At 35.4% G+C, this 16,011-nt stretch overlaps 1 protein-coding gene across 2 annotated transcripts in view; it reads right to left on the bottom strand.

Moving 5' to 3' along the window:
- Positions 1 to 16,011, bottom strand: part of Pard3b (par-3 family cell polarity regulator beta) — a 986,773-nt gene that overhangs the window by 860,813 nt on the left and 109,949 nt on the right. Inside the window, exon 2 of one of the 2 annotated variants that reach the window (XM_077803361.1) lies at positions 14,439 to 14,468. The exons of the other annotated variant lie outside the window; for it this stretch is intronic. Within the exon in view, the coding sequence (XP_077659487.1) occupies positions 14,439 to 14,468 (30 nt within the window). The remainder of the gene's footprint in view (positions 1 to 14,438; positions 14,469 to 16,011) is intronic. 2 annotated transcript variants of the gene reach the window in all.

Here is a 16,011-nt window from a genome sequence, read left to right as displayed (position 1 = left end):
TTTGTTAATTTTTACAGCTTGATCTTCCCAACTAGTGCATAAGCTCTCTGATTCCAACACCTCTATGGTGTTCTATGTCCCTAGCTCTTAAAACTACTTCTGACATTGATTGTGCATTTGTCATAGGAGTGAGGACTAAGAGAAACAGAATGAAATAACAAAAAAAGTGGGGAAAACCTGGTGTAATCACAGAGCAAGCCATCGTATTTATACTTAGCACAAGCTCAAACCATGTGACCTAGATCTTTTGATACAGGCAATAGCAGTATGGAAGAAACAGAAATACCCTGGACCACACAACTATGACTGCCAATTACACAACAAGGAATGTTCCTGCAACCTCTCTGAACAAAATAGAATTAAAAACCCAGCCTCTGGAAGGAATAAAGCTAAAACTTTAGTGAAGGAAGAATAGAGATAATAATTAAACATAATTAAATGGTATGTTAGTAAGTGATAAGTAATTTGGAAAGAAAAGAGAATAGGGACAGGGTAAGGAATACAGCAATGTGTCTTTTAAAATAGGAAGGTCAGACCAGGCATTGAAAGAGTAACATCTGAACAAAGACTGGAGGCAAGTCAGTGGCAGACGGGAGAAGGGAAATCGGGTCTACTAACACATGGTACACCCTTGGGCAAGAACCTTTGCTGTCATTTGTAAAAGTCGAAACTCAGAAAAAGAACCCTGAGATGACAGTGGGAAAACTAGTTCCTGCATCAGGTTGAACATGTAGGGAAGAGGTACAGAAACAGCACATGGTATTAACTATTTTCTCCATCCTCACCAAGAGGACCCTGCCCCACACCAAGTAAAATTTTCCTCTACAAAATAAATTTCTAGATTTATATCATTACTAAATATGGTTGTGGTGCCCCTTTTCTTTTAAATGAAAATATTTCCAGAAAGGCAGAAGGAACCTGTATGTTATTTGCCTCCCAGAAATGTCCTTCCAAACTCCTGATCATAAGGCACAGCAGTCTTGACATGGAATGTCCCACATAATGAGGATAATCTAGCCCTGTACACAAAATGAAAGTGTTTAGAGTGTGTGTGTGTGGGCGGGGGGTGAGCTTTAAATCAATAAGAAATCCATGCTTCCCCACACAGTCTACCCTCACTGGATTGTGAGAAAGTTACTACTTATTCACGTACATATACAGGCATATGCATTGATGCATATATAAATATTTCCTTTCTTGGCACACCATAACCTTAAATCCCACAGAGGCAGAGCCATTTCTGTCTCATATTCTTCTGTAATCCCAGCATCTGACATAGCCCTCTCTTTACAACACATGTACAACAAACGTTGCCCATTATTACTACTTTGTGTAATTCCTCAAAACTCAGAGTTTTAGAGGGCAAAGAGAGCCTCTTGGCTTGGAAAACAAAGTCAACAGGATATGAGCAAAAGGTCCAGAAATACAAGTATCCAAATGCAAGGGAAGTTTTTCATATGTCAAAATTTTGAGCAGGAGAAAACTCTCTTTCCCAGTTTTTCTCTGTGATTGAAATATACTCTGTAGACCAATGTGGCCCATAAACTGTTGCTTTACATGTGCAATAAAATAGCAACCCCAGGGCTGGAGTTGTGGCTCAGTGATAAAGCAGTCACCTAACATGTGGTAGGCACTGGGTTCAATCCTCAGCACTACATAAAAATAAATAAATAAAAGTGTTGTGTCCAACTCCAACTATATATATATATATATATATATATATATATATATATATTTTTTTTTTTTTTTAAATGGCAATCTCAGAAAGCTAGAAGCCAGCCTTACAGGATATCCTCTTTCCCCACCATTCCTCACAGGTAATCAGATCAATGTGCTTCAACAAAATGAGGGACCCAGGAAACAGAAGATTCAATAGAGAAGACATAGAAAGGAAATTCTCAAATAGTGACATCAATTAATATGCTAACCTCCTGGACCTTAGAGAACAACCAGTCCTGATTGGATTATGACAATTAAGAGTTCCAGGAGCAGTCTTACTAGAAGAAAACACAAAACTGATAGATTTTATGATGGGTTTTACTCTGGAAAAAAATTGTCCTGAGAACCATTTTCTACAACTCTTAGGAGTAGAAAGGACTACTTGAGATTCAGAAAAACCAAAATTCTGCACAACAAACAATTCCAGTTATTGGGTCAAGAGTGAACAGTATCAGCATGGTCAGAATAGTAAAAACCACTAATTACAGAATTAACTAAAAATTCCAGCAATACTTTTGGGAGGCAAGGGAAAGAGGGCAAAGCTGTAAGAAAGCTAGTGTCTTCAACCACCTTAATAGGATGTAAATAGGTAATGTCTAAAATTGATGGATTAAGAAACAGCTGAAGATTCATATTTAGAAATAAAAGTATACTGCTATTCCTTGACTCATATTTTTTTTAATTACAGAAAAAATTAAAAGACAAATAAAGGGTTTAAAGGGGCTACTTCAGGGACACGGTCTGCGTGGGAAGGTGCCACCTGACCACTGTTTTTAATGGAACTGACTTCATTGGCTTGAGTGCTGTCTGCGCTGCTTATGCACCACAAAAACAATGTACGTGTGACTGAGATCATATAATCTGTAAAGGCTGAAATACTGACTGTGCCTTTACAAAAATGGTTTTCCAGCCCTGCTTTAAACCATACATAAACATTACTTTGATTTTTAAAATTGAAATGATGCAGAGGCAACTCTTTTAGACATTTGTTTCAGTACTTTTGAATATTAACACCTTCTCTCTAAATAAGCATTTCTGATTGCCTTAAGTAATTAACTTCAGAAATCATCTTTTGACTTCCTTAGATCATTGAGGGGAACTTAATACATTTAGGGTCCTACAACATTTCCACCTTTCCTTCTCCTAACACAGTTATTGAAATATTTTGTTTTCACTAGTAGTTAGCTTTATCATCAAAATGGCCTGCCACTTTGGCCCCAGTCATGCTCATCAGGGGGACAACCTATTTCCAACCAAACTGTTCTCTCACACTAGGGAAATGATTAGGATACCCCCATGATGCATAAGACTTCAGACTTGAAAGAAGTCTTGGGCTATATGTATAACTCCTGCTACAATGGACATGCAGATTTGCCATCAAAAGTCATTTGTTTTCTTTTTCTATACAGGAATAACCAAAGTTTTAACTTTCTTTTTATATTCCTCATTAAGTACACTATTTCTTATTTGTCTCTGAAAGTTTTCTATCTTTTCTCACACACTAAAAGGCAGAGTTCAAAAATTCATGTGGCTTGTTAACAACACCCTGATTTAAGCCAAAAACTTATTTAGTGTGATTACATAAAAAGCATAAAGCACAGTGGGAATACTGTATAAAGCTGTCATGAAAGCATTGTAATTTGCACAATTTTGACTCCCCAAGGAGTCACACAGGTATGTGTGCTCACACACAGAAATTCCAGACCATAAGAGAGTCCATTTTAAAATCTGTAACAGATGAATGTATTATGAAGAAATCTGAAGGCAGAAAAAGTATCAAATTTGAGAAGCCAGGTGATCCAAGTAAGAATGTTAACAAACAACTAAAAATGTAGGAATGGAGCTCAAAAGAGAGGTCAGACCTAAGACATATTTGTAAATCAAATGTACAGCAATTTGAAATATCTGAATAGTTATAGATAAAAAGAATAATTATTTGAGTATTTGTCAACATTTTTTCATTGCCTTATATGCATAGACTCCAAGTCTGCTGGGATTACAGTAATGAACAATAAGACAGGTCTTTACTTTTACGAAGAAGACCTGAAGCAAAGAGAATAATGTCCAATATTTTTAAGATCGTTCCTAAATCATTTTTATAACACCCATGATTGGGTCTTTCTTCCATTCTCCTTCCTAACCATATCTTTCTCAATATTTCATCACCCTCTTTCTCAAATGTGTCTGTATAAGTTTTCCCTTTTATACTCATGCTATTAGACTGTATGTGGCCAGTTCTCAGTCTCTTTTGTGAATAAGCAAATTCCACACAGCCAATAGTTCTAAATTTCTCAGTGTTCACTGAATCACAGATACTCTGCTTATTTATACAGATGTTTTATCCCTAATGAATTCATCCATGCTTATCCCTCTACGTAAAAGTAGATGGATCTCAAACACGTCTACCAGGATTTGTTACTGAAATCAAGTAACCTGACTTCTCAACATAGATGCCCAAAACTGAGTGTATGACTTTCTTTCTGAAAACCTTATTTCTTTTCTCTGTGAATGGCAGTACTTTTTAGTTATGCGAGCCAAAAATCTAGGATTCATTCTTACACTTCTCTGCTTCACCCCCATACGAAACACCATCCAGGGGCTGGGGATGTGGCTCAAGCGGTAGCGCGCTCGCCTGGCATGCGCTGGTCGCAGGGTTCGATCCTCAGCACCACATAAAAATAAAAAATAAAAGATATTGTGTCCACCAAAAACTAAAAAATAAATATTAAAAAATTATCTTTCTCTCTTAAAAAAAAAAAAGAAAGAAATGCCATCCATCCTATTTTCTAAGTTGACCTCAGTTTTCTTCACCTCCACAACTATTCCTCTAGTTATATAAGACACCATCTCTTGCCTACACTACAGTAACAGTCACTACTGGTCTTCCCCATCAACACTTTTCTGAAAAACTCCATTCTCTTCCCATAGACAGGTGCTCCATGTCCTTGACTGCTTCAATCCATAATGTCCTTCCTTCCTTGCCCAAAATAACCTTTTATTTTCCTCTTCCTATTTTAATATTAGCTCTCATCTCTGTAGGCCCAACTCAGGTATGTATTCATCTCACTTATGAATCCTTTCTCAACTCTCCAATTGGAATTTATTTCCTTTTCCTACTACCTCTATTATGTTATTCATGCTTTGTTTCTATTATTTCATTTTGCCAGTATTATTTGTCTCTAAGTTTCCATCTCAGGTGTATGGGAAACATCTTCATCATCTTAACATGCTTCTTTTACCCACTATGAGAGAAACCACAGCCTGAGCTCAACAACTGCTCAATTACCAGTGATTGCCACATGGAAAAAAATATTACACTTAGGCATAAGAAGATTGGTTAGGACAAGAGTATTTAAGAAAACTGTACTGGGAAACCCTCAGTCATCATTCTATAAATGGCTACCAAAAAGCTTTATTCTCTACTTGAGAACAAAGTCATGATCAAAACTCTTCAACATTTGCAATCCCATACATCTTTCCAAAATAGTGCCACAATGTACTTGGAGATCTCTACAGCTTGATAAACAGCATACCAATCATATCAGTGCCAAGCCTCATTTATCTCAATAATTTTACCTTTCTCGTGAAAATTACCAATTCACCAAACAGGGCCTTTTATCTAATTACTTCATTTTGTGTATGAAGAAACTAAAAGCCCAGATCAAACATATTGCTTGATATCACAATATTGGCCAGTAGCACAAACAAAATTGCAACACAGTAGTTTTCATTGATTGAGTTGGTACTCCATGATCTGGGTTAAACAGAAAGGTCATAGGCATAGGCACATAGCTGGAATGGCTGGAATTCCTCATCCACTGGTTGAGGAATGTGGCTCACTCCCTGTAAAATAAGGAAATCTGCCTTTGGGTGTAAGACCACAGTCCTGAACCAGATGGCACAGAAGAGCCATACCAGGAAGAGCATCCTTGATGCTCTGGCAGAGACTCTGTAGCCCGTTTAACAGAAGCCAAGCAGCTGGAGGGTGGGGCATTGCTAGACAGGGACCCCACCTTTCACATGATCAGATGCCACAGTCTGCTCTTCAAGGCCATTCTCTCTCTCTCTCTCTCCCTCCCTCCCCCTCCCCCCCCCTCTCTCTCTCTCACACACACACACACACACACACACACACACACACACACAGTAAATGTAAATATATATGTGAAACATTTTCTAAAACCCTAAAATGGAGACATGTTGTACTTTCTAAAAGCTTGGATTAAAGAACAAAATTTTTAAAAAATCAAGAAAATCATAGCCACAAATATGACTAACATACTGCAGGATTCTGAGGAGCCACTCCCCAAAATTCTTAACATTCCTAAATCAGTACAAACATTTTCTCTGTAGTCTTCTTCTTGAAAGAAATGGATTTGCTAAAATTGAGCCCACGCAATACTTACATCAAATATTTACATTTGCCAAAGTTCCTATTCAATGCAAGGCTTTTAAACTAATGCCCAATAAACACAGTGAAGAATGAGATGACATGAAGGGAAAGAACTAGAAGGTAGCGATTATTCCTCAGACTGTCTCCTGCTACCTCATCCTGTATGCATCCACTAATGAGCACACAAGACAAATTCTTACTACTTCTGCTCTCTGACACTCACATATCTAACCGAAAACTATTATCAGGAAATATAGCCAGAGGAATAAGCCCTGCTAATGAGTCCAAAATTCTCAATAGCTATTTGCCTATATGTTCATCAAGATAGATTTTACCAAAGCCAATAATGGGTTGAAAAAGAAAGTTCCTCAAAGCCCAGAATGATTTTAAAAGTGAAATAAAATATCTTTTCCTATTAAGAGTTGGGGACAATGTATTACTATTGACGTGTATCATGTCAAACAGAAAAATCACCTCTTAAGGTACTAGACCAATGATCAAAAATGACTAACTTACAGGGAGAGTGGCAAGCATTTAGTTATACCCCAGCTGGCAACAACAACAACAAAAAATTATTTGCTTTATGTTACCTGCAGGCCATGTCTACAGCTCATTTGGTATGTGCAAACACAATACACGCTACCATGTAGGTATTTCTCTGTTACATGAAAAAAAGTCTAGCATCTGAGAAAAAGCGAGTGATGCTTCATTCTATATTCAGTTTTATCACTCCAGACATTTTATGCTTTGTCATCTACTTCTGAGGTTGGAATTAAGAGGAGATTCTCCGAATAAAACCTATCCTTTGGCACGACCAGCCAATGTATAAGTAAGCTATTAGACAGTAATGGGGCTAGAATATATCCAAGCCACAGTATGAGCCTTAGATCACGAATCAAATAAAAATCCCATCCAATTAAGGGCTCTATTCTTTGAACAAGACAATTTTATTTGCTGTCATGTTTGGATATTGAAAAAAGATTTCTTGCATTTTTGTCTCTCATCTGCTATCCATTACTTATACGCTTAAAAAAGAAAAAAAAAGTGTTTCACAATTCAGCTATGCACACATGCCAAAAAAACCACTTTTCTACATTGCAAGGGCACAGTTTCATACTAAAATAATGCACTCTATAGAACAGAACTGGTAAATCTCTAATTACCAAGTTCATAAAATGTGATGTATTTTTTAAAACAGTTGCTATCTACTATGTGCAACACGTTGCTTTCCACGCAAGATTAATCCTCACCCAACCCTTACAAATGAACATCATGAACACTCTTACAGAGAAGAGAAAAAATAAGAATCAAAGAGGTAGCATACCTTATAGAAAGTAAAAGAGATGGTAAACAGAGGAATCACATCTGCAGTTTGCAAACCCAAGACCAACCCCAAACATTAAATATTCTGAGCCCTACCCAATTTGCTTTCAATAGCATCTTTACATTTAAAATAAATTCTCAACAAAATGTTCCATGAGGATGAAGTGAAAAAAAAAAAAAAAAGAAGCGGAAACCAGCAAAGAGAGAAACTACATTAAATGAATAGTTAATCGAAGATGAAACTAATTCAAATTAAAAACCAGAAATATTGGGCTGGGGATGTGGCTCAAGTGGTAGCGCGCTCACCTAGCATGTGTGAGGCACTGGGTTCAATTCTCAGCACCACATAAAAATAAAATAAAGTTATTGTGTTCACCTAAAACTAAAAAATAAATATTAAAAGCAGAAATAAACCAAAATGAATGGAAATACAAATAATATCTCAATAATAACCTTGAATATTAATGGCCTAAACTTATCAATTGAAAGACATAGACTGGCAGATTGGATTAAAAATAAGACGCAACAATATGCTGTCTCCAGGAGACTCACCTCCTAGGAAAAGACATCCACAGACTGAAGATGAAAGGATAGGAGAAAAACATACCACTATTATGGATGGCATAAACAAGCAGGGATTTCCATTCTCATTTCAGATAAAGTGGACTTCAAGCCGAAGTTAATCATAAGGGATAAAGAAGGACTTTTCATGATGCTTAAGGAAATTATATATCAGCTAGACATAACAATAAACATTTATGCCCCCAAACAATGGAGTATCTATGTACATCAAACAAAAACTTCTCAATTTCAAGAATCAAATAGATCACAACACAATAATACTGGATGAATTTAACACACCTCTCTCACTACTGGACAGATATTTCAAACAAAAACTAAATAAAGAAACTAAAGAACTAAATAATAAAATCAATAATTTAGACTTAAGAGAAATATATAGAATATTTCATCCATCAAATACACTTTCTTCTCAGCAGCACATGGATCCTTCTTTAAAAATAGACTATATCTTATTCCACAAAGCAACCCTTAGTAAATACCAAAAAAAAATGGAGATAATATCCTGCATTCTATCAGATCATAATGGAATGAAATAAGAAATCAATAACAAAAATAAAAATAGAAGCTACTCTAACACATGGAGAATAAATAATACACTATTCAATGAAAAATGGATAGCAGAAGAAATCAAGGATGAAATTCAAAAAAAATAACTTAGAAGTAAATGAGAATACTGATGCAACATATCAAAACCTCTGAAACACTATGAAGGCAGCGATAAGAAGAACATTCTTTGGATTAAGCTCATATATTAAAAGAATAAAAAGTCAACAAATAAATGAGCTAACATTACATCTCAAAGCCCTAGGGGGAAAAAAAGAAGAAATCAACACCAAAAACAGTAGAAGACATTAAATAATTAAAATCAGAGATGAAATCAATGAAATTGAAACAAAAGAAATCATTCAAAAGCTGACAAAACAAAAAAGTTGATTCTTTGAAAAAATAGATAAAATTGATAAACTCAAATTACTAAAATAGCTGATGAAAAAGGAAATATCACAACAGACAAAACTGAAATACATAAGATAATTAGTAACTATTTTGAAAATCTATACTTCAATCAAATAGAAAATCTTGACATCAACAAATTTCTAGTGACATATGATCTACCCAAACTGAATCAGGAAGACATACATGATTTAAACAATTGTCAGTAATGAAACAGAAAATGTCATCAAAAGCCTACCAATCAAGAAAAGTCCAGGACTAGATGGATTCTCAGCCGAGTTCCCCAAGACCTTCAAGGAAGAATTAACACCAATAATTCTCAAAGTATTCCATGAAATGGTAAAGGAGGGAATCCTTTCAAACTCATTCTATGAAGCTAGTATCACCCTGATGCCAAAACTAGACAAAGACACATCAAGGAAAGAAAGCTTCAGACCAATATCCCTATGAATATAGATACAAAAATTCTCAATAAAATTCTGGCAAATTACATACAAAAGTATATTAAAAAGATAGTGCACCACAATCAAGTGGGGTTCATCACAAGGAGGCAAGATTGGTTCAACATATGGAAATCAATAAACATAATTCATCATATCAATGGACTTAAAAACAAGAATCATGTGATCATCTCAATAAATGCAGAAAAAGCATTTGACAAGATATATCAACATTCATGTTCAAAACACTAGAAAAAAAACTAGGTAAGAATATAGGAACATACCCCAACATAGTAAAAGCAATCTATGCTAAGACCAACATCATTCTAAATGGATAAAAATTGAAAGCATTCCCTGTAAAAACTGAAACAAGACAAGGATGCCCTCTTTCACCACTTCCATTCAACATCATCATTGAAACTCTAGCCACAGCAATTAGGCAGAAGAAAGAAATTAAAGAGATACAAATAGGAAAAAAAGAACCCAAATTATCACTATTGGCCAATGAGATGATTCTGTATTTAGAAGATCCAAAAAATTCTGCCAGAAAACTTCTAGAATAAATGAATTCAATAAAGTAGCAGGATAGAAAATCAACACCCATAAATCAAACATGTTCCTATATATCAGTGTTGAATCTACTAAAACAGAAATCAGAAAAACTGCCCCATTCATAATAGCCTCAAAAAAATAAAATAAACTATTTGGGAATCAACTAACAAAAGACGTGAAAGACCTCTACAATGAAAACTGCAGACACTAAAGGAAGAAATTGAAGAAGACCTTAGAAAATGGAAAGTCTTCCCATGCTCCTGGATAAGTAGAATTAATATTGTCAAAATGGCCATACTACCAAAACAGATTTAATGCAATTCCAGTTAAACTTCCAATAACAGTCTTCATAGAGTTAGAAAAAGCAATCATGAAATTCATTTGGAAAAATAAGACACACAGAGTAGCCAAAATAATCCTTAGTGAGAAAAGTGAAGCAGGAGGTATCACAATCCCAGACATTAAACTATAGCATAGAGCTAAAGTAACACAATGCCATGGTACTGGCACCAAAACAGACATGTAGACCAATGGTATAGAATAGAAGACACAGAGACAAACCCACATAAATACAGTGATCTCATACTAGTCAAAGGTGCCAAAAACATTCACTGAAGAAAAGATAGCCTACTATTCAACAAATGGTCTGGGAAAATTGGAAACCCACATGTAACAAAATGAAATTAAACCTGTATCTCTCACCCTGCACAAAACTCAACTCAACATGGATCAAAAAAGACTAAGGCACTAGATCAGAGACTCTATGCCTAATAGAAGAAAAAGTAGGCTAGTTTAGAATCTTACTTCCTTAACAAGACACCTAAAGTGTAAAATCAAGAATCAATAAATGAGAAGAAATAAAACTAAAAATCTTCTTTTCAGCAAAAGAAGCAATCAATAATGTGAAGGGAGAGCTTACAGAATGGGAGAAAATCTTTATGACATGTACCTCTGAGCATTAATCTCCAGGATGCATAAAGATGTCAAAAAACACCAATAAAACAAATAACCAAATCAATAAATGGGCTAAGGAACTGAAAAAACATTTCACAGAAGAAGAAATACAATAGATCAACAAACATATGAAAAAAAATGTTCAACATCTCTGGCAGTTAGAGAAATGCAAATCAAAACTAAGATTTCATCTCACTTCAGTCAGAATGAAAATCATCAAGAATACAAACAACAATAAATGTTGGTCAGGATGTGGGAGAAAAGGTACATTTTGGTGGTGGGACTGCAAATTGGTGAAACCATTATGGAAAATGGTGTGAAGATTCCTCAGAAAATTTTGAGTGGAATCACCATTTGACCCAGCTATCTCATGCTTTGCTTTATACCCAGTCAGCATACTCAGCCTCGTCAATGTTTAAAGCAGCTCAATTCACAATAGCTAAACTATGGAACCAATATAGATGCCCTTCAACTGATGAATGAATAAAAAATGTGATTTTATACACACACAGAAATATTACTCAGCCTTAAAGAATGAAATTATGGCATTTGCTAGTAAATGAAATGATCTGGAGAATATCATGCTAAGGGAAGAAAATAAGCCAATCCCCCCCAAAACAGACTGAATGTTTTCATCTGATGCAGATGGTAATTCACAGTAAGGGGGGTGAGGGCTAGAGAAGAATAGAGGTAATCTGGATTAGGCAGAAGGGAGTAAAGGAGTATGGGGGTAGAAGAGTAGTAGAATGAATTAGACATTATTACCCTATGTATGTGTGTGTGTATGTGTGTATGTATATATGTATATGTATGTATGTATATATATATATATGCATGACCTATGTGAGTCTACATCATGTACAATCAGTAAAAATGAGAAATTATACTCCATTTATGTATGATGTATCAACGTGCATAAGTGCATTTTACACTCATATACTACTAATTAGAACAATAAGAAAAAAAAAACAAATAGGTAATCTAATAATTTTCTTCATTTGGTAAAATCAGTAAAAGAGTTTCCAGAAGTGTGTTTGACCTTAATACATATATTTCACATTGCAGCTATATTTGAGCAAAGACCTTTAAGTACTGACTGTGCAACTGAGGGTGATATTCTCGACAGTAAAATTATTAAAACTCAGTAGAAGCATGATTCAATGCAGAACTCAGGATAAGCTATGGGTAGTCTCAGGAAACTGAGTGGAGGTCAACTTCATAATGCCAGGATGGACAGAGACCTGCCAAAGGAAATTTGAGAGAGGGGAAACCGCTAACTGAGGATAAAGCTCAGACCCAACTCATGCTTGTTATGGTAGATTGGGATGAGGAACTACCAAAATGTGGCAAGTGTAAAAAAAAAAAAAAATGTCTATTTGTTTTATTTTGGTATTTGAATAAGGGAGGAAATATAGCACAGCCCCACTTCTTCATGAGGGAATATCTGCTAATGTAACCTAGGGATTTAGAAATATGTAATAGAACAACATTCTCCAAGTTGGTTCACAGATTCCTGGGGGTCCTCAAGATCTTCACAGGGGTCCAAAAGGTCAAAAGTATTTCCAAAACAATTCTTTGATAATATTACACATTACTGGTTCTAAGAAAACATTAAAAAACAGAACTCCAAACACTTTCATTCTAAGGATTATAAATTTTATTAAAACTCAACCCTTGAATTCACATCTTTTTAATGTTCTGTGTGGCAAAGTAAGAAGCATATGTAAAGAACTTCTGGTTTATAAGGGTTCCGCAAAGGAACTGAGTTGCAAATTGAACTTGCTGCACTTTCACTGAATGACATTTTTACTTGAACAAATGAATGATAGACAAAACAAGGGTTTTTGCAGATGTGTTCTTGAAAATAAATCAGGACAGTTCAAGAAAAACAACTTTTAGTATTTATCATCAGTAATAAAATTCTAACTTTCAGATGAAAATTAGAATTTTGGAGAACTTATACTTGCCACAGTGAACTGGATAGCTTTCCAATATTTAAAGACCTTTCCGATAAGACTGGTGGTAATATTACTAAATGTGATGATTTTGATCTGATATAGTGAAATGTGTCAACATCTGAAAGATTTGCATAACTCAATTCACCAATATTTTCCAAGGATCAAATGTATAATGTCACAAAATCATACAGAGGTAAAAGATCCATTCAAAATGAAACATCAATGTACTTTAACAGTATACAGAAAGTTCTTTGAAAGTGTTTCAATCTCCCACCTGCAAGAAACCTGTAAGAAACCACCACTTGTCAAGTTTTGGTATAGTATTAAAGAAGAATTTCCACAATTACCTGAACAGCCTATTATGGTGATTCTTTCTTTTCCAACTACCCATCTGTAAGAGGCCCTATTTTCTGAAAACACATCAACTAAAATAGCATTTGACAACAGACTAATGCAGAGATATGCGAAACCCAGCTGTCTTCCCTTAAATCAGATGTGAAAGAATTTTGCAAAAACATAAAACTTTCCTCACTAAAGTTCATGGTTTTGGAAAAATCATTATTTTTCATTAAAAATGTTATTTTGTCAACATATAATGTGCTTATTGTTAAATAAATTTTCATGTAGGTTAAAGTCTCAGTACTAATGTTTAATCCAAAAATACTAATTAATATAAACCACATGGACTTAAGCTTGCTGGCGTTCTTGAGGATGTAAGACAGAAAATCCTAAGGACAAAAGTTGGAAACACTGTAACAGAGTTCTATATTCCATGTGGAGAAGAGGAAATGTGCCTGGTGACCATGGTTCCTTCTGTTTCTAATCAGAAGGTACTCGGCCAGAATATTAAATGTCTTGTTTATGTACTTTAGAATGGAAAGCAAATTGCGAACTAGGATTCGCTCCTTGGGACTGGGGAGACCACTCAAACTTCAACAACAGCACCTTTTTGATACTCCTCTAAGGTATTTTTGTTCAGCAGGTAGGAAATGTAAGCAAGGAGGAACAGAAAGGGCATCAGCACCAGGATAAGGCAGGTAGTAAAGCTAAGCATTCCCACCTTGTGTGAATCATGTTACCGGGCAATCTTTCCAGGGACAGTTATCATTCAAAAGCCTATTATTTGACTAAATAGTATTGGAGTGGTTTCTATTTTTTATCTTACGGTTGATTTCTAATTTCATTCCATTGTGATCTGATAGAATTCAGGGTATTTTATCTCTCTCTTTTTTATTTTCTAAGGTTTGCTTTGTGGCCTAAAATATGGTGTATTTTAGAAATTGTTCCATGAGTTGCTGAAAAATAAGTGTATTCAGTCATTGATGTATGAAATGAAATATTCTATGAGTTTTGAGTGTGAGAGGAGGGTTTAATAACCTGCTCTTAAGAGACGAAAAACACACTAACTAAAAAGGAACTGAGAGTTTCAATGTCCCTTGCTGGAACTATCAGTTCTTGCTAGGAAGAGTAACTGCTAACTACCACTTTGATTTAAAAGGAGTCCTGACTTGTGGAAACTGACACAGTGAGCTGGCCACATTCCCTGAACAAAGCATCAACACTTACCCGTTTGCCCAATATGGAAGCATTCAGAATCTGGAAAGGAAGGAAATTAGGGCTTAAATCCAACTTGGCAATTAATGGCTTCATTTTTTGGCTTAACCACATGCATGTTCTATAAATGTATTCATTAAAAAGTTATGAAGAGTTAAGATGTATTAGATTTTGGTAGCACCTTTCTTCAGGAATTATAAAACATCATGCAGTTGCTATTATTAGTGGCAATTAATGAGTTATGCTCCTTAAAAAAAATGAAAGACAAAGTTTTTCAGAGGAGGAGAAGGAAAGAAAATCACCGACAGAAGCAGCAACTTGTTTAAAGAATCAAAATTTAGTACCAGAGTTGCTTCAGAAATATACTTCTATAACCTTGTGGAACCAGCACAGTGCCTAACAAGATGCTGGCTTGGTTCACTAATGATTTATCATGCATCACCTGCGCTCCACCCAGAGAAAGTATTGACATTACAGTAAATTAGCATTTTTTTAAAGATCATACATTGCTAAGTGTTATGAATTTTCATAGTCCATCCCCCCAATTTAGCATATCCCCTAGCAAACTATTGATGATGAATTTTGTTTTAAATGTTCAATAGCTGAGGCTGGAATGTGAAAGACATTTTTCTTTAGGAAACGTAGGTTTGTCTTCTGGTTGCTTTTATTAAAAATTGCAAAGAGGAGTTAGAACAAGATGGCTAATTGCAATAACAAACATGGTTGAAATGGAAATTACTGATTGAAGGAGAAAACCTTCATGCCAAGGGACATAACAACAGAAGGTGGACATTTAAAATTTAGAAGGTCCAATAGTCAACATACATTCGTTGAATGACTTCTTTCCTAAGGGGAACAGAGGAAAGGAAATGCGTTCTCCAGAGATCTCACCGAGATCTGTCAGCAAACACTTCATACCTCCCTTTCCTTTCAAGCAGAACCATATGGCTCAGAGTCTCACATGTAGAACGAAATGAGGATTAGCTCAAGGTCTTCCAAACTTAGAGAATGGCATTAATTCCAGAATTATACTAATTCCAGAATTATATTAAATAGTAACAGTGGTTGATTTAGTGTGAAAAGGAACTCTGGCTTGGACCTAAGAAGTCATATTGTAATCTTTTTTGTAAATAGTATCCATTGGTTATAAAGACAGATTAACATTATTTCAAAGCTGCTGTTAAATAATGTATAAAAGTTTTTAAAAAGATGATACAATGGTCTCAGGTGCCACTATCCATCTGTTTGGAAAACAAGATCATGACACAAACCATAGTCTGAGACACGGAAGTACTTCTTTTGACTTGCATAGTATTTTAAAGATGGCAAGTTTTGCATAGAAATTGCAGATTTCCTGGAAAAAGAAAATCATACAATCTATAAAACGTGGGCCTACATTCCAGAGTGACAGTAATCAGCTGGATATGATCCAGGACATCAGACATGCACAACACACAGGTGTACCCTCTGCTGTCTAGTCTCCATCATCCTTTGCTGCCTTCATGCAGCCTATCTCACTCAGGGAATTTGATTTCCCCAATTCAGCTCACTAGTGGTTGAGGTGGCCTGCTATCTCACACAGGAG

Source organism: Urocitellus parryii, chromosome 1 (assembly GCF_045843805.1).
Source record: "Urocitellus parryii isolate mUroPar1 chromosome 1, mUroPar1.hap1, whole genome shotgun sequence".
In the NCBI taxonomy this organism is placed as follows: domain Eukaryota; kingdom Metazoa; phylum Chordata; class Mammalia; order Rodentia; family Sciuridae; genus Urocitellus; species Urocitellus parryii.
This window is presented reverse-complemented; position numbering and strand designations above follow the sequence as displayed.